At 36.2% G+C, this 24,743-nt stretch overlaps 2 protein-coding genes across 2 annotated transcripts; both read left to right on the top strand.

Annotated features, from left to right (window-relative positions):
- The first annotated feature begins 2,816 nt into the window (after positions 1–2,816).
- LOC116143302 (pentatricopeptide repeat-containing protein At1g26900, mitochondrial-like) lies at positions 2,817–4,709 on the top strand. Its single transcript, XM_031428761.1, has one exon. The coding sequence runs from the start codon at positions 2,860–2,862 to the stop codon at positions 4,612–4,614; it is 1,755 nt and encodes a 584-aa protein (XP_031284621.1). The 5' UTR covers positions 2,817–2,859; the 3' UTR covers positions 4,615–4,709.
- A 6,434-nt stretch (positions 4,710–11,143) lies between these two features.
- Positions 11,144–20,257, top strand: LOC116143298 (probable xyloglucan endotransglucosylase/hydrolase protein B). The gene is made up of 4 exons (XM_031428756.1): positions 11,144–11,167; positions 19,588–19,779; positions 19,870–19,970; positions 20,060–20,257. Exons 2-4 carry the CDS (start codon positions 19,593–19,595, stop codon positions 20,255–20,257), a joined length of 486 nt encoding a protein of 161 aa, XP_031284616.1. The 5' UTR covers positions 11,144–11,167; positions 19,588–19,592.
- The last annotated feature ends 4,486 nt before the right edge of the window (positions 20,258–24,743 follow it).

Raw genomic sequence — 24,743 nt, 5'->3', positions numbered from 1 at the left:
TTCGTTGGGTCAAGTCACGTGGTGTAGCCTGACGAATCATTCCATCATGTGTCGCTTGGTAGCCCGGATCTCCATTCACTCCCTCCGATTGGGTGGCTCCCATTGTGACTGATTGGGTGTTTCGCCCCGCATGGATGGTGAGAGGGGTTATTTTAGAGTCGCTCGGTCGGTGGGGATGGATGGACTCAAGCGGAATGGTTTGAAGGTGAGGGAGCCTGCTTGACCTGCGAGGATGAGTCGAGTCGAGCCGAGTGGGGTTTGGGTAGGGATGGTTGATTAAAGATGAGACGGGATGGCAAGGATGGGTGGCTCTTGTTGTGGTGGGCTCTTTGTTACTTAGATGTCTTGATCTCGTGCTTGAAGCGAGTCGACCGAGAGTGGCTCTATTGGCAACCCCCACTCAATATGATTCAGGGCTGAATCGTCCACTAGTGATGAATAAAGTTGGCGCGACCTCGTATTCGAGATCGTTGGTCTGTGCTCTAGAGTTTGGAGAGGTTGCATGGATAGAATTGATGTACGAAATCGATTGGGTTGTACCTGACAAGGTAGAAGCTCAAGATCATAAAATTGGCTTACCTTCTCTTTTAGAGATTGGTTTTCGACCCTGATGGAGGCGTTTTCAATTCGGATGGAAGTGTTCTCAGCTTCCAATGCGGTCACCTTGTTTGAGTGCTGTTGCATAAGGGTAGTTAGAGCTTCCAGTCTGGCCTTAAGGCTGGGATTAGTGTAATCAGAATTTTCAGCGATAAAGAGTGTCTTTACGAAGTAGAGTCCGAGAGAGGAATGATTTCTAGAGGCCCTACGGTAGGCGCCAAACTATAGATGCAAAAATCTACCTTTTTGAAAATAGGGACTAATCCCGTGAGGTTGAGGCCACTAGCAATCTATTGTACCTGCACACGTGATAAAACAAGCGTGAAGCGGACGAAAAACTCCGGGGTGGTGTTCGCTGTATGCACTCTGACGCTTAAGTCAGCAAGACTAAGTGAGGTTAATTTAGTGAGGTCGGGGAGAGAAAAGGTTACCAGTAGTCTAGTCGGAGACTATAACTACGACTGTAATGCGAAGTTCTCAAGAGTGGGAACTGCGAGGTTTGAAGGTGTAATGTTTGTCCCTTGTGAAAGGGTTGGCCTTTGTTTAAATAGCAATTGCGGGATCTTCAAATCCTAATGGGATTGGGAGTCCTTGGAGTTGAGGTTTTGTGAAAAAGGAGAACCTTTGGCTTCCTTACCTCAGTAGGAAAGGGAGTCCCAGCGTGTCTAAGACACAGATCTTAGAAGAATTAAGGTAGTGATGGACCTCTTTAGTAGAGATCGGATAGTATCAGGGTACGTAGATGACCATAGGCTCCAAGTGGATCCTAAGTCCAAAAGGTGGTCTAGGATCAAAAGGCTTGGGCCCAAATAACCTGGCGATGAGGCCTAAGCGAATTGGGCCTCTGCTGATTGGGTATAGATGGTAGGCAGCTGGGTGGGTGAGCCGAACAGACCTAATATGTAAACTTGGTTGCGGGCCTAGTCGAAATTGGGCTTTGGCTTCCAGCTTTGTTGAAGGTGTCTTCGTTTTTGGGCCTATTTGGGCCAAGGACATTTTTTGGCCCTAACAAAGAGATAAATTATAAATAAAATGCATAGAAATTTGTAATTTATTATTTAAAATTAAAATAGAGAGTGAAATTTGACTCTCTAAATGTAGAGAGTCAAACTCATTCTTTAATTTATATTTAAAGAATAAACAGTGTGTTGAACTTTGTTTCTATGGATAAACTCTTTATAATAAAGAGTTTAGAATATCTCTAAATGACTCTTTATATGACTCAAACTCTTTATTATAAAGAGTTTATCAATAAAAATAAGAGTCTAAGAGCATCTCCGATGATGCTCTTTATTTTGAAGAGTATCTTCATTAATTTTAAAATATAAAGAACACAATTTTTATTCAAATCCAATAGACTCTTTAAATTTAATGAAGATACTCTTTATTTTTAAGAAAGAGACTTGATGGGAGAGAGAATTAATAAATAAAATGTATAGGAACTTGTAGTTTATTAATTAAAATTAGGATAGAGAGTGAAATTTGACTCTCTAAATGTGGAGCGTTAAACTCACTCTCTAATTTATATTTTAAAGATAAAGAGTATAGTGGATTCTTGTTTTTATGGATAAACTCTTTATAATAAAGAGTTTAGGTCATTTAGAGATGCTTTTACTCTTTATTCTTTAAATATAAATTAAAGAGCGAGTTTGACTCTCCACATCAGAGAGTCAAATTTCACTCTTTATCCTAATTTTAAATAATAAATTACAAGTTTCTATGCATTTTATTTACTATTTATTTCTTCTATTACGTTTTTTTTTATTGAAAAAACATATTCTCCCTCTTAAAATTTAAAGATTTATTATATTTGAATAAAAAATTTATTTTTTATATTTAAAAATTAACGAAGATGTTCTTTATTTATATGAAATATACTATTTATTTTAAAGAACACTATTGGAGATGCTCTTAAGATTGTATAAATAAACAGATAATGAGTTTTTTGCTTGTTTGGACATATTTGGTAAATATATGAGTTTGGTCAATATTTGGTCATGTAAAATATCACTTTTAGTTTTGGTTTTCTATTTTAAATTAAAATATTCCGTTTCTAATTTCATTTTGAAAAACATTATTTTCGTAAAAAAAAGTGCATTCAGAATTCAGAAATGCAAAAAATTATCTAAGAGTTCATTCTTTGAAATAAATAAATAAATGATAATAATAAAAAAAATCCCTAAACGAGACCTTGCTATTTGTTGAAGGCCGACACAAAATTGCGATAGAAAATTTGCCGCAAAAAGCCCTCGACTCTGGCCTATGAACTTAGCCAACGCCAGCTTACGCCTGAGCAAAAGCTTGAGAATTTGGCCCAAAAATCTCGACTTAGACTCTGAAAACCTCATTTCTTTATTGAAATCAGCCCAACAAATTACTGAAATCTCTCAAATTCATGGCTATATGCTCAAGACTGGACTTGACCGAAACCCCTTCACTTTGAGTAAGCTTCTTGCATCTTCCGTACAAAACATAGAATATGCAGCCTCCATCTTTAAGCACATTCAGAACCCAAATCTTTTCATGTTTAACACCATGCTCCGAGGATATTCAAGCAGTGATGACCCAAAGCAGGCTTTTACTGTTTTCAATAACTTGAGGGCTCAAAGTCTTGTGCTTGACCAGTTCTCTTACATTGCAACTCTCAAAGCTTGTGCTCGTGAATTGGCTATTATGATCGGCCTGATGATTCATGGGCTTGTCTTGAAATCTGGGTATATGTTGTTTATAAATGTTAAGAATACCCTTTTGCATTTTTATTGCGTTTCTGGGAAAATTGGTGATGCCCACAAGTTGCTTGATGAATTTCCTAAAAAAAATGATTTGGTCACGTGGAACACTTTGATGGGTGGCTATTTTAATGTCTCTCAACCTACAGCAGTGGTGGATTTATTTAGGCAAATTTGTAGGAGAGAGTTGAGGGTTAGTTCCAGTACTATGTTAAATATTTTGTGTGCTGTTGGTGACTTAGGATATTTATGTGGAGGAGAGTCTCTTCACGCGCTTTGCATCAAGTTTAGCTTTAATTTAGATTTGAATGTGGTTACTGCTTTGATTGATTTTTATGCAAAACTTGGAGATATTGATTCAGGTCGTAGGATTTTTGATGAGGTTAGGGAAAAGGATGTTATTTTGTGGAACTGTATGATCGATAAGTATGCAAAAGTTGGGTTGCTAGAGGGATCCATAGCTCTATTACGGCTAATGAAACTTGCACAAGTGAAGGCTAATTCATCTTCATTGGTTGGATTGTTATCAGCCTGTGCTGTCTCTGGATCTTTGAGTTTGGGCCAATGCATTTATGAGTATGTAGAAGAGGAGGTGTTGGTGTTGGATGTGAATCTCGGGACAGCTTTGATTGATATGTATGCCAAATGCGGGGTATTAGATAAGGCTATTAATATTTTTCGGAGTATGAAGAACAAAGATGTGAAATGTTGGACAACGATGATTTTTGGTTATGGGGTTCATGGCCAGGCAAGGGATGCTGTTAATCTCTTCTATAAGATGGCAGATGAAGGATTCAGACCTAATAATGTTACTTTCTTGGCTGTTCTAAGCTCTTGTAGCCATGGAGGTCTAGTTATAGAAGGAATGAATTGTTTTGAGAAAATGGTTGTGGAATATGGTATTGCACCAAAAATTGAACATTATGGATGTTTAGTTGATCTTCTAGGTCGTGCAGGATTACTAGAGGAAGCGTATAATCTAATTAAAAGCTTGCCGATTAAGGTTGATGCCACTGCATGGCGTGCATTGCTGTCAGCTTGTCGGGTCTATGGAAACGTTAAATTGGGAGAATGTGTCTTGCTGGAGATTAATGATGAACACCCCACTAATTCAATCCTGGTCTCTAGTACTTATGCCATTGCTGGAATGTTGCCTGATCAAACAATGATACTGGAAAAAAAAGAAGAGTGGACTAATAAACAAGTTGGTGGTATTATGTCGATCAGAAACAAGGGTGCTAAGATGATGAAGGAAGCTGGATGTAGCACAATTGAAATGGAAAGATAGAAACTAAGCATATTGTTGACAGGTCATGGTCTCAACCTAGAACTTCAGTTGCTATGTTGCGGTATTCATTTCAATGGAGAATAAATTTTGCCTGAGGATCTGTCTCCTGTTGTACTTGCATCTGCTCTCTGCATTCATCCTTCCCATGTCCATGACTGACAGCCGCAAAAGGGGAAATATATTTCTAATTTCATCATTTTCAAGAAAAAAAAAAAAAGAAAAAAAAAAAATTAAGTGAGCAAACGAGAAAAAGGTAGTTAACAGGAAAGAAAGAAAGGTGGGAAAGGTGCTGAATCCAACAGAATTTATCTAGGTTGACAAGTGATTATCAATTCTGACCAAGTGCTGTCTTTTGGGTTACATAATGGAGCTGCATGTTTAAATTTGTTTGTTATATAATTAGGTAAATACTTAACTGCAGAAATGAAATGGATCTAAGTAGAGTCAGCGTTGGGCCGTGTCGTGCCTAAAAATTTAAGGCCCGTCATGTTGTGGGTTGCGCTGTGCTAAGGCCCGCATAAATTTTTGCCTTGTCGTGCCATGCTAACCCGCCAAATCTAAAGGCCCACGACACGACCTGTTATATAGTGTGTCATGTCGTGGGCCTAGCACATGGGCCAGTCCGTGTGCTTTGTGGGCCGACCTATAATTTTTTTAATATTTTAAAATTTTGATAATTTTGATTTATTATTAATAATTATTATAAAATATTTTATATGTTATATTTAGTGATATTTTATATTAGTATTAATTAAAAAAAATATAATTACTATGAAATATAATAAAATAAGGAGACATTGAAATATTAATTGAATTTTAACACTTTTTATTACTTATGAGTTATAGTAATAAATTATAAATACAAACTTAAAAATTATGATTAAGAATTAACATTAACAACTATGTCTCCATAAGAAATATAAGTACACAAATACAATACAACTATCTCAACTTTGATTATGGTTTACAAATATTTAAAGAAATTAATGACAATGTATAATATATTTTTTTAATTTTTTTTAGTGGGCCGTGTTGTGCCAACCCACATGCATTTTTTTAAGGCCGATGACATGACTTGCATGATCGTGGGCCTTGTTGTGCCGTTCTTTTTTTTTAGTTGGGTCATGTCGGTACGTGGGCTGGCATGGCCCATCGCCAGCTCTAGATCTAGGGATGGGCATGGGTTGGGTCGGGGATCCTTGTCTCGAAGCTCGGCCCGAGGGCCCAAGGGGATTCCCCAAACCTAGCCGTCCCTGAGTTGAGGATGTAAGGGAATCGCCGAGCTCGACCCGTGGGGAATTCAGGGATTGTTGATTATGGTTTTTCTTTTACGCTATTTATTTTTGGACCCAAATTTTTTATTTGCAGGAATATATATAACATATATATTAAGTAATTATATAAATGTATAAATATAATCACAATAGCATAATATCATTTCTTTAAAAAAATTAAATATATGTTCCTTTGTTTGCAATCTTATCAATAATCATCCACAAAATTAGAACATTATTGTAACAATTATATATTTGGGCTATGACTTATCTAAATTTGTACATTTTCATATTATTAATATATATTACAGGCTTAATAAGGTATTAAACTATTACTTTTTTACTATTGAAGATATCAAACTATTTTTTTTTCATGTTGAAGGTACCAAACTATAAATTATTTCTATCGAAGATACCAAACTTTAAGTTTTTTCTATTAAAGGTACCAAACTTTCATATTTTTTTCTAGCACATTAAATATTAATGACATGATATTTTTTTCGTAAAAAATTGTTGACATGACAATTTTAGTGTATTGACGTGGCAATTAAGGTTGACTTAGATATTTATAATCTAAAAAATCTTAAATTAACCCATTTTTTATTATTATTTCAATAACAACCACAAAAACCACACAGAATAAATAAAACTTACTCATAATGAAAACTTATCCTAATTAAAACCCACCTAAATTGCATAAACAAACAATCACCAATTTTTAAGTTTTTTATCCTTTTAACCAATTTTTTAACTTTCTTTCCACTTCCTGTATTTTAATTAAAAAGAAAACCGTGTTCCAAATGTTTATATAAATTTGTATTATTGCCCACCTAGTTGCAATTTGCTTATTAATTACCTTCTATTTGTTGATAAAAATCTTTGCACCTAAATAATCCAGAAATTAATCAAATTGGCTATAGAAATCTAGTAATGATCCAGAAAGAAGTTAAGTGAGATTAATCAAATTGGCCATGGCAATCTAGCAATTAATCAATGCTCAATTATCTAACCTATCACATCATCCGAAACAACCTTTGTAACCGAAGTTCCAAAATATGTGAAATAGCAACACTAATACATAAATCTTAATCATTTAAATCTTAATGAAGCACCTCATGCAAAGTTGAACTAAAAAGATAGATCCCAACACATTTAAAGATAACCAAAATGATATTGGAGTGCTAACGAAATTGTCAACCGTACATATTTGGTAGATAATTCCAATCTTGTCTGCCACATCCAAGACATCATAATTCCATTAGGCCTACAACACAAATAATACAATTAGTTTTCAATTCAATAGAAATATATAGATGTTCTAGTGCCCAATTAAAGATAAAGTAGAAAGCTATAAACAATATGCAAAGGATATGTAAAAAATGAAGACATGAGACTTATACATTTATCAATCCCATTATGTCTCAATCTGTTCAACAATTCTTGTGTCAAATGTGGTTTATTTTATCATTTCATCTCTTCAGCAGGTAGTTAATCGCAATTCTTTTAGTGTTAATGTGCCAACTTTATGGTGTATGCTCCAAAACTTCCTCAATAATTAGAACATACAGCCCATAGAATTTACCTAATTAAGATGTTCACTTTCTTGGTCTGGATGTCATACATCTTCTTCACTGCATCCTTGAACTTTGTGAAACATGGTCATTCCCATGGGCAGTGTTATTGCTTGCTATCTAACTTGACCCAACTAAATGTTCATCTCCCATCATCCATCTAATCACGTAACTGTGTGGTGTTCCTAACTGAATAAGTGGCAAAAAAGCAAAAAAGAAAAAAAAGAAGAGGGTTTCATCAAAATCATTGTATTGTAATAGTTGACTTGAAAATTTAGATTTGTATAAGTGTGTAAGTCCATTGTAGGTAAGCATGCCAGTGTTTGTATCGATGTACACACCATATCCCGCCATTGGAGTTTTCTTATGCCTTATCTTTCTTGATCCCTTATGTTGTTGTTTGGTTTTTTGTCTTGCACTGCTGTCCCTTTGAGAATTGACATTATCAACTGTTGATGCTTCAGACTGAGATGAATTTTTTTGAGAAAATAATAGAAATGTTAGACTATTTTAACCTCACATTTAGAGTTTACAATATGCAGTTTAAAATATGGAAACTAACCTTTGCACATGTTCTTGCATTGTGTCCAATAACCTTACAGACATTGCATGTCATAATTCTACCATTCCTTGACCTTTTTGTTATTATTGTTCTCTCATCCAGCTCTTTCCTTCTATTCTTTTTTGGTCTACCAGGTAGTTTCTTGGACTCAAGAGGTAAGATAGATTGTTTGCCTATCATTGGCCAAAGTAAATCACCATTTAAAGGCTTTGTTACATTGTCATTTAGCTTGAAGTATCTCCCTTTTCTGTACCACTCTGACACAAAATCCTAAATTCTCTCCTCTCTAATGTACAATGCACACATGACATGAGGACAAGGAATGCCACTCACTTGCCATAACCCACATGCACATTCCTGTGTTAATAAATTAACCACTTACTTCTGACCATTGTGTCTGACTTTAAACCCATTTTTTCCTTGTGCAACCAAATGGCAATAAGCACTCTCTTTCTTATATTCATCCAACATTTTCATGATTTTGTCAAGAAACTCACCCACCCACTTACTAACCCTCTCTCTTTTTTAGTTATTATGTTCACGATTCTAATCCAGATGTCCTCAAACATACTAATATAGACATATACCTTGCCTCAATTATGGAATGGTTGAATGCCTCACATAGATTATTGTCCACCATATCACACTTTGAATAAGTGTTGAAATATGCCTTAGACCAATAGCATGGATCAACCTTAAGGAGATCAGTCTTAACTTGTGAATCTTTTTTTATCCAATTCCTTTTGAGCTTGATGTAATTGGTGGACTATCATTGACTTTACACACTTCCAAAACAATTGATTGAAGCCTCCTCCCTTTGTGCTCTTTCCTCCAATTTGCAAAAACATGCCTTGCACAGAACCTATGTTTTGTAAAAGGCAATAATGCCTCCTCAGTTAGGCATGGCAATGGGGCCAGGCGGGGCGGGGATCTCATTCATTGTAACCATCCCCGCCCTCAAAATCACTCCACACCCCCTTCCCATCCCCGTTATGGGGATGATAGGAATTCCCCTTCCCTGCCCCACAGCGGAAGGGGAATGTTGGAGGCTCGTCCTCGCCCCGTTAATTTTACATAAACATAAATTAATTTGAACATTACCAAACACAATAGTTAATTCTCGTCTGCATGACAAACACTTAAATTAATCGCTTAAACATAGTTAATTCTCGTCCACATGACAAACACTTAAATTAATCGTTTAAGCATAGTTAATTTTACATAAATATGGGTTAGGGTTTGTTCTTGTTCAATTGTTTAGGGTTAGGCAAATTGAGAAAATATGAGTTTATATAGGTAGAATAATTGTGTAATTAGGTGAACTATATTAGTATTAGTGAAAAGTGTGTGTGTGTACATATATATATAATTACATATAATTTTTAATTTTTAATTTTATATATTATATATTATATACGAGGCGGGATGGGGCGGGGGAAAGGCATCACCCATCCTCGGCCCATCCCTGGGAACGGGGATTAAAACGCCCCCACCCTCGCCCCATATGGGGTGGGGCAGGATGGGTCCTTGGAAGTCCGAGGAACATTGCCATGCCTATCCATAGTGGGTACTAGCCCCTGCATTACAAATAGTAAAAACCAGGTAGATTTTAACGTAAAATGAAATAATACATCTTAAAATCAGGTGTATTAGTTTCAATGTAAGAATCAATTAAATCTTATACAAAACATTAAGAGGTATAAAAAACAGAAGAATCCAAGCACTAATACACTTTTAACTAACTAATTACAGATTGAAGCAATTCAGAGAATTAAGCAAACAAGCACTAGCGGTTATATGAACTTCAATCACTGCCAGCACATTCACCAAATAATACATCTACCAAATATAAACGAGTCATGGAATCTGAAAAAATCTGCACTCATTGGGCTGGACAAAAAATCTGAAAAAATTATGGTTGAAAGCCCTATGTGTCTAGATTCACTATATTCAAACAGGTCATGAATCGGACTTTTCTGGAGGACGTAATTGCCGTTTAAGTGAAGGAAGGTCAGACAGTCAATTCTGGACCTTCGCTTAAATGGTCATAACTTCATCTAGAAAACTCCGATTCACGAACTACATGAAGCGTGTGAAACTAGATACATAGGGCTTTCAACAATAATTTTTTCTAGATTTTTCATCTGGCCCAACTAGTGTAGTTTCACAGCCAAAGTTGACCTATTAGCAGCTAAAATCCTGAATATTCACTTTTTCTTCTTTACTTTGCTCAAAACCTGAACAAAATCTTAAAACAATACACCCTAAACATGAAAATATGGCACAAAATTTAGCATTAGAGGTAAAAAAATATGTAATAATATTACCTTCTGTTGATCAGATATAATAGTCAGCCCTCTTCCATCTGCAGCCTCAATATCATCCTTCAGAAGAGTCATGAACCAAGTCCAACTGCTCCTATTCTCACCTTCCACAAAGGCCCATGCAAGTGGATACATTTGGCTATAGGGACCCTGATACGTGTTTTCTTACAACATGCAAAATGTAGCAAGTATACTAGTCGCTCAAGTAATAAAATGATGAGTAGAGTATCGTTCCCATGAGGATTGTTAGCAAAGCACTAAGTTTCCTAATGTTATCAAGTTGAAGCAATCGAATTCTTTGGATTGGTGGGAGCAAATTNCTTCTGTTAGTTGGTGATATGCAAATGCAATGCAACGCCAAAAGAGAAAAATAAAAAAATATATATATTGCAGTAAATAAAATAAAGTTGGAATGCGGGGTATCGATCTCGGTACCTCTTGCATGCTAAGCGAGCGTTCTACCCTCTGAGCAACATACCCATTGTTATGTAACCAGTGATATTAAAATTTAGTATCAATAATAAATTGCAAGTACCCTGATTACAACCAAGGCGGATGGATACTAGTGGTGAAACAAATGGGTCAGATTAGGCAAGTCAATCCTAACCCAACCCGCATTAAAGAGGGTTCAACCCGGACCGCCATTAAGACGGGTTGGGTTAAACCCAACCCGCATGCAACCCCCCGATGGACCGGGTTGATATATGGACCCGCAAGTTGCTATTTTGTCCTTTTTTAGAAAAGACCGCCAACCCGTCGGGTTGACTCACGGGTTGGCTGTTGCAACAACGAGACCTATTTCTTCTTCTCTTTCTCTCTACTGTAAGCTCTTGACTAGGGCTGTTCAACGAGCCAAGCCGCTCGACAACCAACTCCGCTCAGCTCGAGTACGGCTCGTTAACGGCTTGCCTCATTTGAAATCGAGTCGGCTCAGCTCGATTCATGAGAGAGTATGAGCCGAGTTCGAGCCTGCCTCGACTCGGCTCGGCTCGTTAGGCTCGCGAGCTGAGCCTGGTTCTAATTATTAGGGGCATTTAGGAGTTTTATTAAGTATAGGGGGTTAAACAAAATTTTGAAAACACAAAGTTTGCAAAAATGACAAAGAACACCCTAATTTAAAATCCAGAATAGGCAACTAAAATCCTTTCCCCTAAAACCAAACCAAACCAAACCATTTTAAGTTGTGGGCGTCCGATGTGGTGGAGAGTGTTGGGAAACAAAGAGAAAAGAGGAAAGAAATCAGAGTTGGTGGAGAGTGCAGGGGAAACAAGGATAAGGAATGAAAGAAAGAAAAAGAAAATAGGAAAAAAAGGAGAAAGAAGGAAAGAAAGAGAAAATTTGTATGCTTTTTACTAGCTTGCAAGGGAAACAAGGAGAAANTCTCTAGCATCCAATACTATAATGGTGATTACCCAAGAAGCCTAACATGATTCATTTCTCAATCTCATCATGTTCATCACATACTGCATTAAAAATCAGAGTAACACACAACCAAAGCATATTCATATGAAAATAACACAATCAAACACTTAACCCATTTAAAATCCAAACTACCATCAAAACCCTAACCCAAAATAGATTAGTTCATAGCTAAATCAATATTACAAAAACCTAAAATGGAAATAATCAAGTTTAGCATAATGAAACTGAGATAAAAGAAGAAATCTCCCCAAAAGTTGAATCCCTTAGTCAGAATCGAATCTTCTCCTTTAAACAAACCAAATCGCTCAAAGTTTTACTAAGAAAAATGCAAAAGTAGCTAACCCTAAAAAGATGAAGACCCCTGGGCCAAAGGCTAAGTTTTTCTTTTATACCTAGTCCAAATAACCCAGCCAAAACACGCACAAAACGAAACTGTGCATTTAACAAAACTGAAAATAATGACTGTCGCCGCGGCGAAGAGTGAAGCAGAAACGTTCGTCCCTGGCTTACTTCGCCGCGGCGAAGCTTCTTGAAAAGTTCTGAAATTACAGAACTGCCACTCTGCTTGCTTCTTCGTTTGATTCTTCGATTCTCGGTGCTCTCCCTTGGGAACAAGCTTCATCATGCTTTATCCTGCTCTGGAACTCTCCTATCTTCTGAGATCCGCTAATTTCTAAGTCAAAAATATCAAATTTTGTCCTTATTTGCTCAAAATGCCCATTTTAACCTGAACACGAAAAGTAGAGAATTAAGCAACGATTTAGGTCAAAATGCACTAGAAAGTACCTGAAATCCGACAAAAAGGTCTAATAAAAACTGTATAATTCACGGATTATCAAACCCCTAGCAACAGCAACCAAAAGTTCACCCTTACATTTTCCCTTCAAGAAGCAACCATCTAACTCAATTAAAGGTTTACACACCTCCATTAGCCTTTCTTTAATGCATCAAAGCATGCATACAACCTCTTAAATTGTAGGTTAGAGTCATCTGCGGTAGATTGCAACAACTTCATTGTACTACCTAGATTAGACCTATGCATCTCAACTACATAATCCCAAAGTCCATATTCATAATCAATGTCCCCATTCATCATTTCAATCATTTTATGTTTAGCCCTTCCACACTTAGATAGTTGCACATCAACCTTTAATTCTTCCTTAACTAATTGTTTTAGTTCTCTTAGTCTAATACCAAAAGTTATCTTTACCCTACTCAAAAAGTGATTTGCTATAATTGTGGATGTCACTTTCCTATTACTGTAGGTCATAAGACATGTATGTGTTTCATTGCAAGTTTTGACAATGAACTTACCAGAATTCTGCTCATATGATGCATAAACATAAAAGGGACAATTTGTAACACTACACTTGACACCAAGCTTCTACTGTTTGCATATGCTAAACCTAGTCTAAACTCTCCTTTTGACATAATATTTTATCACTGCATCCTTGAACTGTTTTGGGTTATCAAAGGTTAGGTTTACATGGAATTTTGGGAAGGAACATTTAGGATCATAGCAACAATTTTCCTAGGCTTTCTTTTACCATGCTCAACTTCATCTTCCTTCCCCTCACTTGATGATATAAAGCTACCAACATCTGAACTATAGTACTCTCCACCATCATCACCTATATTAACTTTAGATTCTACACCTTCCTCATTAAGATCTTTCTCCTCTTTATCATTCAGCTCTTGTACTCTTGTTGTTTTCGCAGCCTTTCTTTTTGCCTTGAACTCTCTCACAAATTTTCTATACTCTTGAAGCTTAAAATCAGAGTCATAAGCTAGCTCCTCAACCTCAAAATCCCTATCACTATCACCATCTGAGCTTCCATTCCCACTCTCCTTACCACCCTTAATTCTTAGATCATTCTCCTCTATATCACAATCACCCTCAGTAAAATTACCCTCTTGCCCTTGAATACCCTGTTCAAATCCATTATCCCCAATACAATATGCATTTATACCCTCAATTCAATGGCAAACCTAATTTGCAGACAAACTTAAATTATAGGGACCACCAACAATATCAAAAACATGTGCATCAAGAGTGAAACAGTCAACACAACTTTTCAAACTAGAGAATAAAAAATAGTGACAACTCACCTCCTGCTCTTGTCTTTATCCTGAAAACTTCAAATTCTGCTATGGTCCTACCCACTCTTCCACCTCTTTAATCATAGCACTAAAACAAAACAAAGTAAAAAAGTTTGCTTGGGTATTCAATCGAAGACAAAAGTAATAGAAACTAATAGTTGGCTATTTTCACCCCACCCACTGACAATCAGTATTTTACAATGAAATAAACAACACACCCTACCTACTGACAATCAGTATTTAACAATGAAAGAAACAACACACCCACCCACTAACAATCAATAATAAAAAATTAATGAACTCTGACAACCCCTCCCTATGAATAACAAAAAATCAATAAAAGGGAAAGTCACCTGGCCTAATACTGGAGACAACGACATCCGACAAACCCTAAACCTAAAAAGGTTTGGTCTTTGTGCTTTACGTTCGTAGAACACTTTAACCAAAAACTTTCTTATTTTTCTTTTTATTGTGTTTCATCAAACTGTATTTGAAGATGGAAAAGACAAATAAAGTAGATTTCATTGGGATATTTTCTTTTTCTTGGTAAGATTTGTTCAATGACAGCAGCAAGAGTTTGGATTTTCCTATTTCTTTTGTTTCAATCGCATCAATTTGGGTTCAACCCAGCCTGCATATACCCAGTCAAGCGAGTTGGGCCTTCATAGGCCAACCCAGCAACTTGGCGGGTTATATATACATACATATATATATGTATGTATATTTTTTTAAAAAAAAAAAAAAAAAGAACTCGTTCAACCTGCCGGGTTGGACAAAAAAATTAAATTATTATTATTATTATTATTTTTACAAATACCTATTTTACCCTTAAATTATAGCCGTTTTTATAGCAATTGGAGGGGTCTTTTTGGTCATTTTTTTTCCATAAATAGGGTCTAAACTCTCATATTTCCTCACATCCCAAATTCTCTCATTCTCTTTCTCTCATTTTCTCTATTGAAATCTCTCAATTATTCTCTTTGTTGTCAATTTGCTCTCATTTTAATTTTTATTAGTTTTTGCAATTTTCAATTCATATTTTCAAATTCCAATTCTCCTTCTTTAATTCTTTATTTCTTCTATATCCATTTTTTTTCAACTAAAATGGATAGATATTTCATCCCATCAATTTTGATGATGAAGGAAATTATCATAGTCCCCTTGAATTTACTAATGTAAACGTAGTAGATTCAAATAGTCCTGCTCCCGGTGGTTCTAGAAGTTTTCCTCGTAATCGTCGTCCTCGTCCAACTCCATCTCAAACATAAGCGGGTTTATCAACTGCAGTCGAAATCAACGATAGACACACATTAGATGTTTGGGCCCATTTCGACAAGTTTTACAAGACGGAAAATGAAGTTCAAGTGAAGAAAACAAGATGCAAGTATTGTGGAAATATTTATAAAATTGATGCAAGTAATGGTACTAGTACTTTAAAAAGGCATGGTAATAAACATATTACTCAACATGGAAATAAAGAAACCAATCAAACTCAAATAACTAATATGGGTACTACTTGGCATTGTAATTCTAATGTATATAGGGAATAATTAGCTTTATATATTGATACAACTGATCAACCTATTAATATGACTGAAGATAATATTTTGAAAGATTTATTAAAAATTCATATTTTCTTCAGGATTTAAAAGTTATTCTAAAGCTGCAACTAGAAATGATTTAATAAAATTGTTTAGGAAAATGAAATTAGAATTAAAAAATAAAATACATAGTTGTCATGTTAGTGTAACTCTAACCACTGATATTTGGAGTACTGGTAGAGCTAAACAAGATTATATTTGTGTGACTAGTCATTATTTTGATAACGAATGTAAATTAAATAAATCTTTATTGGGATTTAGATTAATTTATGTGTATCATAGTGTTTAATAAATTTATAATAAAATTGTTGAAGTTTTAGAAGATTATGATATTGTTCACAAAGTGATAAGTTTAACTTTAGATAATACAAGTGCTAATAGTAAAGCTATAAATTTTTTTCAAATAAATTTTCCTTTTTATGACAATTTGAAGTTTTTTCACCAAGGTTGTGCATGTCACATTATTAATTTAATTGTGAAAAGTGGTATGAAAAAAATTAGAAATAAATTGATAGGATTAGGAGATTCTTTAGCTTGGATTACTAATAGTAATAGAAGAAATGTTGAATTTCAAGATGCTTGTATAAAATCAAATATGTCTCCTAAAACTTTGGCATTAGACATGATTTTTAGATGGAATAATACTTATTTAATGTTTGATTCATGTTTACTTTATGCAAATTTAATTAGTTATCTTATAGCAAATAATAGGGGTCCTCGTTATTTGATAGATAGTGATTGACATATAACTCAAAAATTTCATTCTTTTCTTAAAATGTTTTATTAATCCACCTTACAATTTTCTGGTATGTATTATTCTACTAGTCCATTACTAATACATACAATTATAAGAATTTCAGATTTATTTTAAAAAAAAAAATAGAAACAATGAAATTTTAGTGGGACCAATAGAGGCAATGGAATTAAAATTTAAAAAATATTGGAAACCCATTCATTTTCTTTATTGGTAGCTGCCATATTTAATCCTAGAATTAAATTAGTGCGCTTAGAAAATGGTTTAGACACGTTAAGTGAAAATTTATGAGACGAAGCATATCCCAATCAACTAGGAGAGATAAAAGAGTGTCTTGCAGATGTATATTTGCAATATGAAAACATGTATGGGAACCAGTGAAGAGGTGAAATACCCGAAGAAGTAGCATCAGAAGAAACAAATAAAGAATTCGACTCCTAGAGTGCACTTAATAGGCCAAAGAGGACCCGAACCCGAAGCATAACCTCTTCTTCAGAAACATCAACAACGAATGTATTGTCCTCCATGCAGCTACAGAATAATGAGCTTCACCAATATTTGGGAACCCCTGACGTGCTCTAGCAGATCCACAATAAAGAGTCAACTTTGATGTCTTAGTTCTTGTCTCAACCGTCTCATCCGAACAAACATTTAGTGCAACTGGAAGAATTTTAAATGAAATGAGGACTAAACTTTCACAAAAAAATGATTGAAATCCTCACATGTCTTCAAGATTGGGAACGGTCGCGCCATCAGGATCAATACGAGGTTGTTGACAATACTTTAATAGAATCATTTCAATTTTTTAATATAGATAATATAGATGAGGGAGGTCCTAGTCAACCTCCAAATTAGTTGTTTTGTAAATTGTAACTTTGTAATTTGTAAATTAATTGTCAATTATTGCACTTTATTTTGCTTATCAAGTTTTTGTCCCAATTGGGTTTTTCTTGGTAAGGTTTTTAACGAGGCAATAATTGTTGTAATTTCTTATTTCTTATTTTATTTTTTGATAAATGAATAAATCTAATTTTCCTTATATTACAATTTAATTGTATTAAAATTGAATTAATATTTGAAATGTTAACAAAAAAAAATTTATTTAATTGAATTATTGATATTTGAAAAGTTAGCTAAAAAAATTTCGGGCTAGCCCAGCTTGGCCCGCACCAAAACCTGCTGGTTTAAGGTTGGCGGGCCGAGCTGGGCCTAACCCGGCCCGCCATTTTGCTTAACTTGCCACTGGCTGGGCCGAGTCGGGCTGAGCGGGTTATTTTTCCACCTTTATTTCAATCGATACTTTTAGGGTTTAATTGCTTAATTGTTTGATTATGCGATTAGGCTGAGTGTTTAATCGAGGCAGGTTTTCGTTCTGGGTGGTTTTGGTTATTTGAGTGCTTTTTGTGGAATTAAAATTGCAAAAAGGCGTAAATTTGAAAAAATTTTAATATGAAAATGTGCATATCAGCCCTAAAAAAGCCCACGTTAGCACTACATGCAAGCGTCAACCCTCATAAATTTCTGCATACACATTTTAGAATTAAAAAAAATCCACGTCATTTATTTTTAACTGTGTTAGAAGTCGATCTTTAAAGTTTTTGACGGTGTACAAGTTCGATACCTTCAATAGAAATAATTAATAGTTTGGTACTTTCAACAAGAAAAAAAATAGTTCGATACTTTCAACAGAAAAAAAAATAATTCGATAAGAAAAAAGTGATAGTTTGGTACCTTCTGATGTAATTAAACTTATGTTATATATAATAATAGAGAACATGTTTAGAATCTAATAATTGAAAATATATTTTAACTTTTGGCTTATAAATCTTAACTCATGACTTATATAATTTACGTTAAGAAATCATATGTTTTTAATTTGCTACCTGAATATTTAAAAATACCTTGATAATTGATTCAAATTCCATAATTACAAGATTATTTCCTTGTTTTAATTTATAATGAAAGATTTTTATTGATGGATTTCAAGATCTATAATTAACTTATTTCTAAATCTTTATTATTAATTTAGTTTTTTAGAATCTCCTCGGTTAAAAAATAAAAAACCTTAAATATATTTTTTTTATTCGTCTCTTGGTCACTGAGTAATATACTTTTTGAATTAAAATAGGAAATATAATTTTACTAACTTCTACAAAATTATATATAAAGTAAAACCTCTTCATAGTCATAATGGTGGGACTAAATAATTTTATTACTATAAGGAGGTTATAACTTAATGGAGGTGTAATTACAAAAATTATAGTTTTGATTTCTTATTTTATAATTCATGTTTTAGTAGCATAGTATTAGGATTTCAATTCATATTTTAGTAATATTAGGATTTCAATTCAGCGCTTCGATTGCCTACTTTTGAAACGGATAAAAGATCGTTTCTTAGAACCAGCAAAAATAAGTGTCATTGATGGAACTGTAAATATAGTTGATGCATGATCAATTGATGTGAAACCACAGACAATTGTCAATGGTTTTAAGCGTTGCAAAATTAGGACCACTAATGTCAATGAATTGTAAGTTACAAATGAAGTGTATGATGAGAATAAAAGAGTCATTATAGAATTGAGTGATCAGATTCGACAACTTCATTACACTAATCGAATGAATATTAATGTCTTCTTCGATTATCCAATTGAGCAACAAATCGTGTATGCTTTAACTAAAAGAGAAATCATTGTTGCAATTAGACAAGAAGAAAAATGAAATAATCCTAAGGATAATAGTATGGAAATGCAAAAAATCTTANGAAAGAAAAAGAAAATAGGAAAAAAAGGAGAAAGAAGGAAAGAAAGAGAAAATTTGTATGCTTTTTACTAGCTTGCAAGGGAAACAAGGAGAAAGAAAGGGAAAAAAGAAGAAGAGAGTCGTGAGTAGAAAGAAGTAAAGAAAGGGAAAAAAAGGAGAAGAGAAAATCGTGAGCATGGGAATCTGGAGAGAGAGAGAAAAGAAGAAAGCAAAAATGTGAAAGAGAGTAATAAATGATAGAGAGAAAAGAAAGGGAGAGTAATAAATGAGTGAGTGAAAATCTATGCCGAATTTTAAAAAAAATTTGTTTGCCTTTTATTGGCTCGCGAGCCGGCTCTAACTCAGCTCGTTAAGCTGGCTCGCGAGCCAGGCTTGAATTTTTTTTTTCTCTTTACGAGTCAAGCTAAGTAAGATAATTAAAGACTCGGCTCGACTCGAACTTGGCTTGATTTTTCGTTCTGTTTAACGAGTCGAGCTCATTAAGCCAAAAACTCGGCTTGTTAACAACCCTACTTGACCCTGCAAAGATCATACATTTCTTTCTTTTGCTACTACTTTTTCTCTTCTAGAAACTAAACTAGTCAAAATGCTTTGTGTTTCTGCAGGAAAAATGGCTTCCTTCTTTTGGATTCTGCTTCTGGGCATCTCGTTTATGGTGTCAGCAACAATGGGAGCTCCCCCAAGAAGGCCTGTGGATGTCCCATTTGGCAGAAACTATGTGCGCACTTGGGCTTTTGATCACATTAAGTACTTCAATGGCGGCTCTGAGATTCAACTTCTCCTTGACAAATACACTGGTATGCTTCAATTTGTAATTGTCATTTCATTGAAGACTTGTTCATTAATGTTTATTTTAACATTTGAAAAATGTGAACTTGGAAATAAAGGTACTGGCTTCCAATCCAAAGGATCTTACTTGTTTGGTCACTTCAGTATGCAAATCAAACTGGTTCCTGGGGATTCTGCAGGAACTGTTACTGCTTTTTATGTAAGTTTTGTTTTTGTTTTATTTTATCTTCTTTTAAACAAAGCATTTGTGGTTTATATTAATCTTGTGTTGCGTATCATCAATTGCAGCTTTCTTCTCAAAACTCAGAGCATGATGAAATAGATTTTGAGTTCTTGGGAAATAGAACCGGCCAGCCATACATTTTGCAGACAAATGTCTTCACCGGGGGTCAAGGTAACAGAGAACAAAGGATTTACCTTTGGTTTGACCCAACCAAAAGTTACCCTTGCTACTCTGTTCTCTGGAATATGTATCAGATTGTGTAAGTTTTCCAACTCCTGTTTCTCATTATTCCATCATTAATCTATCACAAGAGAAAAAAAACAATTACAAATTTGATATGTGTCTGACATACTTTAAAAACTTTCATTTGAGTAATAAAAAAGTATTCTTTTATTGATACAAAAGAAAATTGTGTATTTTTTTTTCTCTTAATTTTTAAAATAAGTATCTAATAACCCGTTATTTGATATAGTCGTGAAAACTATTGTGTTTTCTACTATGAACATGAAAATTTTGAAAAAACAGAATCTATTATCTTGACTGGAACATTTCTCCATATGTAGGTTGGCGGGCCGGGCCAACCAGTCCCCAAAAAATGGTGGGCCTAACCCGGCCTGCCTTTGTTGGCAGGCGGGTTAGGACCGGCCTGCCAAAATCAATAACCTGTCATTGGTCGGGTCGGGTTACTTTTCCAACATTAATGGATACTAACCTATCCTGGAAAAGGGAATTTGATTCCCATCCTTGAATTGGCTAAAACAGGCAAGGAGCGAGGATCACCACAAGGACTCGATTAGGACTTGATCCCGAAATGTTAAAAAAAATACAAAGATTAATTTATCTTATTTTAATATTTTATAGTGGATATTTTGAAGTGTATTTTATTAAATGTTAAGTACTAATAATTTATGTTTTGTATGACTTAATAATACAATTGATAGTTGTGGGGGTCTAAAATCATACGAGGCCTTATTAGGCTCAGACATGAATGTTCCACAACATTGGCCCAACCTTGCGATCCAATTTCGGTTGAATCAACATCAGAGCTCATGACTTGGGCCGAACCGTGACCTTCAAATCCAACTTTCTTCCAGAATGGGCGACTCCAGTGGCCCACCTAAGGCGAAGCCTTCCAGACCAAGGTAAGTAGCATGTTTCCTATTTTACTTTATCCTAATTCGTCCAAGATTCCGAATCTTAGGTAGATTAGGACTCTTGTTACTATTAAGTCAAGTGAATCAGGATCTTTCCTATTCATGAGACCTCCTCCCTTAAGGATTCAAAGTCCTATCAGGATACAAAGATCCTATAACTACTATATAAACAGAGGTCACTTCCTTATTTGGGCATGCAGCCTCAACGTTACTGACCTACACCCACGCTCTTACTCTTAAGAGCTATCCTACGACGTCGTGGTTCTAGTCTCTAACTTGGCCTCTGGTAACCTTTCCTTTCATTGCCCTCACCAAATTGCTTTATTCGGCTTACTGACTTAAGCATCGGAGTGCCTACGGCAAACACCACACCAATGTCCAAGTAAGCTCCACGTTTGTTTACTCTTTTTGTAGGTACAACGCATTGTCAGTGGCGTCAACCTCATGGGATCAGACCCTATTTCTGCAACCATAGATTTTAGCATCTACAGTTTGGCGCCCACCGTGGGGCCTCTGGCAATCGACATCCGTTCAAAATCCTTGTCTACAAAGAATAACGTAATGGCCGAAAACACGGACACTGCCTCAACAAACCTCCCAACCAAAGTCGAGGCTCTTTCGGCGCTAATGCAACAAGAAGCCAACAAAGTCACAGATCTGGAAGTCGAAAATAACAACATTCGGGCTAAAAATCAGAGCCTGCGAGAAAAGGTAAACCAGTTTTACTCTCTTGATTTCCCATACAGTCAGATACTAGAGAACTACTTCTGCGTCTCGATAAACCCCATGCAACCACTAACGACCCCAGACCCTAGAACCTCGGCTTCTAAACCTCAACCTTCCCAGCTCCAGTCATCCATGACGGATGGATTGGCACCCACCACCACTGATACAAGTTTAGCCATGCAAAAACACACCCTATCAGTCGATCCCTCAATAACTCATGATCGGATCACTTTAGTTGTCCCAAACCACCGGCAAGAAGACTTCACCAACCCTGACCAACCCAAACCAACCTATTGGCTTCAATAATTCACAGTACATCCAAGACCCATCTAGGTCGGCTCACCTTCATAGGTCGATCGACCAACCCATCCAAACACCGTTCGGCTTGGCTCATCCCTACAGATCAAATGGCACACAAGCCACACCTTTAATTATCCATGCTAATGGAAACACCAGAATAGTAACCCTTCGGATGACTCACCCTTAAGGGATGAATGGAGTCCAAAAAACACAAGGTAACCACCAAGCCAACCATAATGAGTCGGCTCACCCTACCCGATCGCGTGAAAGAAACACACAGGCCCAAACTGTGAACCCAGACCTTTTATCTACAACCTCCCCTCTTGAACAAATATTAGCAAAAATGTTGGTTAACGTGGAAGCTATGATGAGACATATACCCAGAGTACCTATCCCAGCCAAGAAGAGCTTTCCCCATAGTTATGTCGATTCACCCTTTCTAGACTCCATAGCCTTAGCTGAAATGCCTTAGATTTTCATCCCAAATATGAAACCATATGACGGAATGACCGATCCAGACTATCACATTACCTCATACAAATAGAGGATGTTCGTCGTCTCCATACCTCGAGACCTCAGGGAAGCATGCATGTGTAAGAGCTTTGGTTCCAGTTTATCAGGTCCAGCCCTCCAATGGTACACCAACCTCCCCAACAACTTCATAAGTTCATTAGCCCAGCTCACCGTCGTGTTCATTGAGCAATTTACAAGCAGCAAGAAGTTGGAAAAACTGTCTTCCAACTTATATAAGATTTATCAAAAAAGTGGAGAGCCGATTAGGAGTACGTTAGCCGATTCATGAGTACGTTAGCCGATTCAATAAAGAAAAGATATCAATCCTATCCTACCATCCTGAAACTGTAGTAGATGCTTTCAAAAAGGGATTGCTTCTCGACGGGGAACTCTACAAAGACCTCACCAAGTTGGGTTTCAATTCAATAGAGGAGGCCTTAGCCCGAGCAATCATCCAGATAAGGTGGGAAGAAGATGAGGTACAACGGAGAAGGCATACATCCTACGATGAACGCTGACAAAACCATAGTGAAAGACGCCTAGATGCACGACAATATGAAGCAAACAACACAGCTCCAGCACAGATTCCAACAAAAAAAACCAGAAACCATATGATCGGCTACCAGCCCGACCCACATATAGACTTTCCAGCTCTTCTTCGTTCGTGGTCCCTAAGTACAACCTCAACGTCAGGCCTGCGCAAGTGGTCGCCATAATGAAAGGGATGGAGCCAACAGTTAAATGGCCACCCATCTAAGACCAGATGCCAAGAGAGACATCACTAAGTGGTGCAAATTCCATCACAACCACGGACACAATACAACCGACTACATAGCTTTGAGATTGGAAGTCGTGGCCTTACTTAAAAGAGGACATCTTTGTGACTTATTAACCGACAAAGGTAAAAGCACAATAAAGAATAGAGATAAGAAAAACTAGTCCTCCCTTCCGCCCCACCCAAAGCTGGAAGGATTCTGTAACATGATATCAGGCGGTTCAGAAGTAAGCAGAGTCAGTTACTCCTCGGCAAAGAGGCACGCCTGAGCAAGTTATCATCCAGAAGCCTGATCTATCCATCCATTAATGCAGAAGCCCATTCAGCAAGTTATGCAGTTCGAAGATGATGAGCCAGCCACCTTGGCAGCCTTGCAACATGACGCCTTGGTTATCTTGTTGCAAATAGCAAATATTTTGGTATGGAGAGTGTTTGTAGATGGAGGATCTCTTCTTAGAGGTGATTAAGACAATGGGCCTGGACGAATCAGATATCAATAGCGTCCCACCATCCTTGTCGGATTCAACTTTGAGCAGAAGTATACTATCAGAGAAATAACACTACCTGTCTACATGAGTGGAGTAAACAGACAGACCATCTTCCTTGTGATGGATTACCTCTCACCTTACAATGTATTCTAGGCAGGCCTTGGATCCATGACATGAGAGTTATACCTTTAACCTTCCACTAAACAATCAGATTCCCTACTAAATGGGGAGTAAGATAGATCAAGGGGGGACCCGAAGTCCTCTAGAGAATGTTACAAAAATGACTTCAAAGGAAAATGCAACATCTTATAGTAACTACAGACGAGTTTGACTTGCCCAGCCGGCCGGACCAACCCTCCATGGAAGAGCTAGATGAAGTACAGATTGATCATGATCATCCTAATCGTAAGACTCGGATAGGATCGAGATTGAGTCTCGAAATCAGATAACAATTGATCAATTTCTTACAGCAAAATCGAGACTGTTTCGCTTGGTCCCCTGCAGACATGACAAGGATCAGTCCTAACGCAATCATGCATTAACTCCAAGTCAACCCCGACTATCACCTGGTTAAGCAAAAAAGGAGAAAGTTCACCCCAGAGCGAAATCGAGTGATCAACAAAGAAGTAGAAAAAATCCTAGACAATGGGCTCATTCGGGAAGTCCACTACCCTAATTGGCTAGCTAACGTGGTGGTCATCTGAAAGAAGAATGGGAAGTGGCAAGTCTGAATAAACTTCACGGATTTGAACAAAGCCTGCCCCAATGACTCTTTCCCTCTGCCACATATCGA

This window comes from Pistacia vera, unplaced genomic scaffold (genome assembly GCF_008641045.1).
Source record: "Pistacia vera cultivar Batoury unplaced genomic scaffold, PisVer_v2 Contig428, whole genome shotgun sequence".
NCBI classification, from domain to species: domain Eukaryota; kingdom Viridiplantae; phylum Streptophyta; class Magnoliopsida; order Sapindales; family Anacardiaceae; genus Pistacia; species Pistacia vera.
This window is presented reverse-complemented; position numbering and strand designations above follow the sequence as displayed.

Coding starts and splice junctions, on each gene's coding strand:
- LOC116143302 (XM_031428761.1), top strand. CDS start 2,860: ATGAACTTAGCCAACGCCAGCTTACGCCTGAGCAAAAGCTTGAGAATT.
- LOC116143298 (XM_031428756.1), top strand. CDS start 19,593: ATGGCTTCCTTCTTTTGGATTCTGCTTCTGGGCATCTCGTTTATGGTG. Junction 19,780..19,869: donor TCTCCTTGACAAATACACTG/GTATGCTTCAAT, acceptor TTGGAAATAAAG/GTACTGGCTTCCAATCCAAA. Junction 19,971..20,059: donor GAACTGTTACTGCTTTTTAT/GTAAGTTTTGTT, acceptor CATCAATTGCAG/CTTTCTTCTCAAAACTCAGA.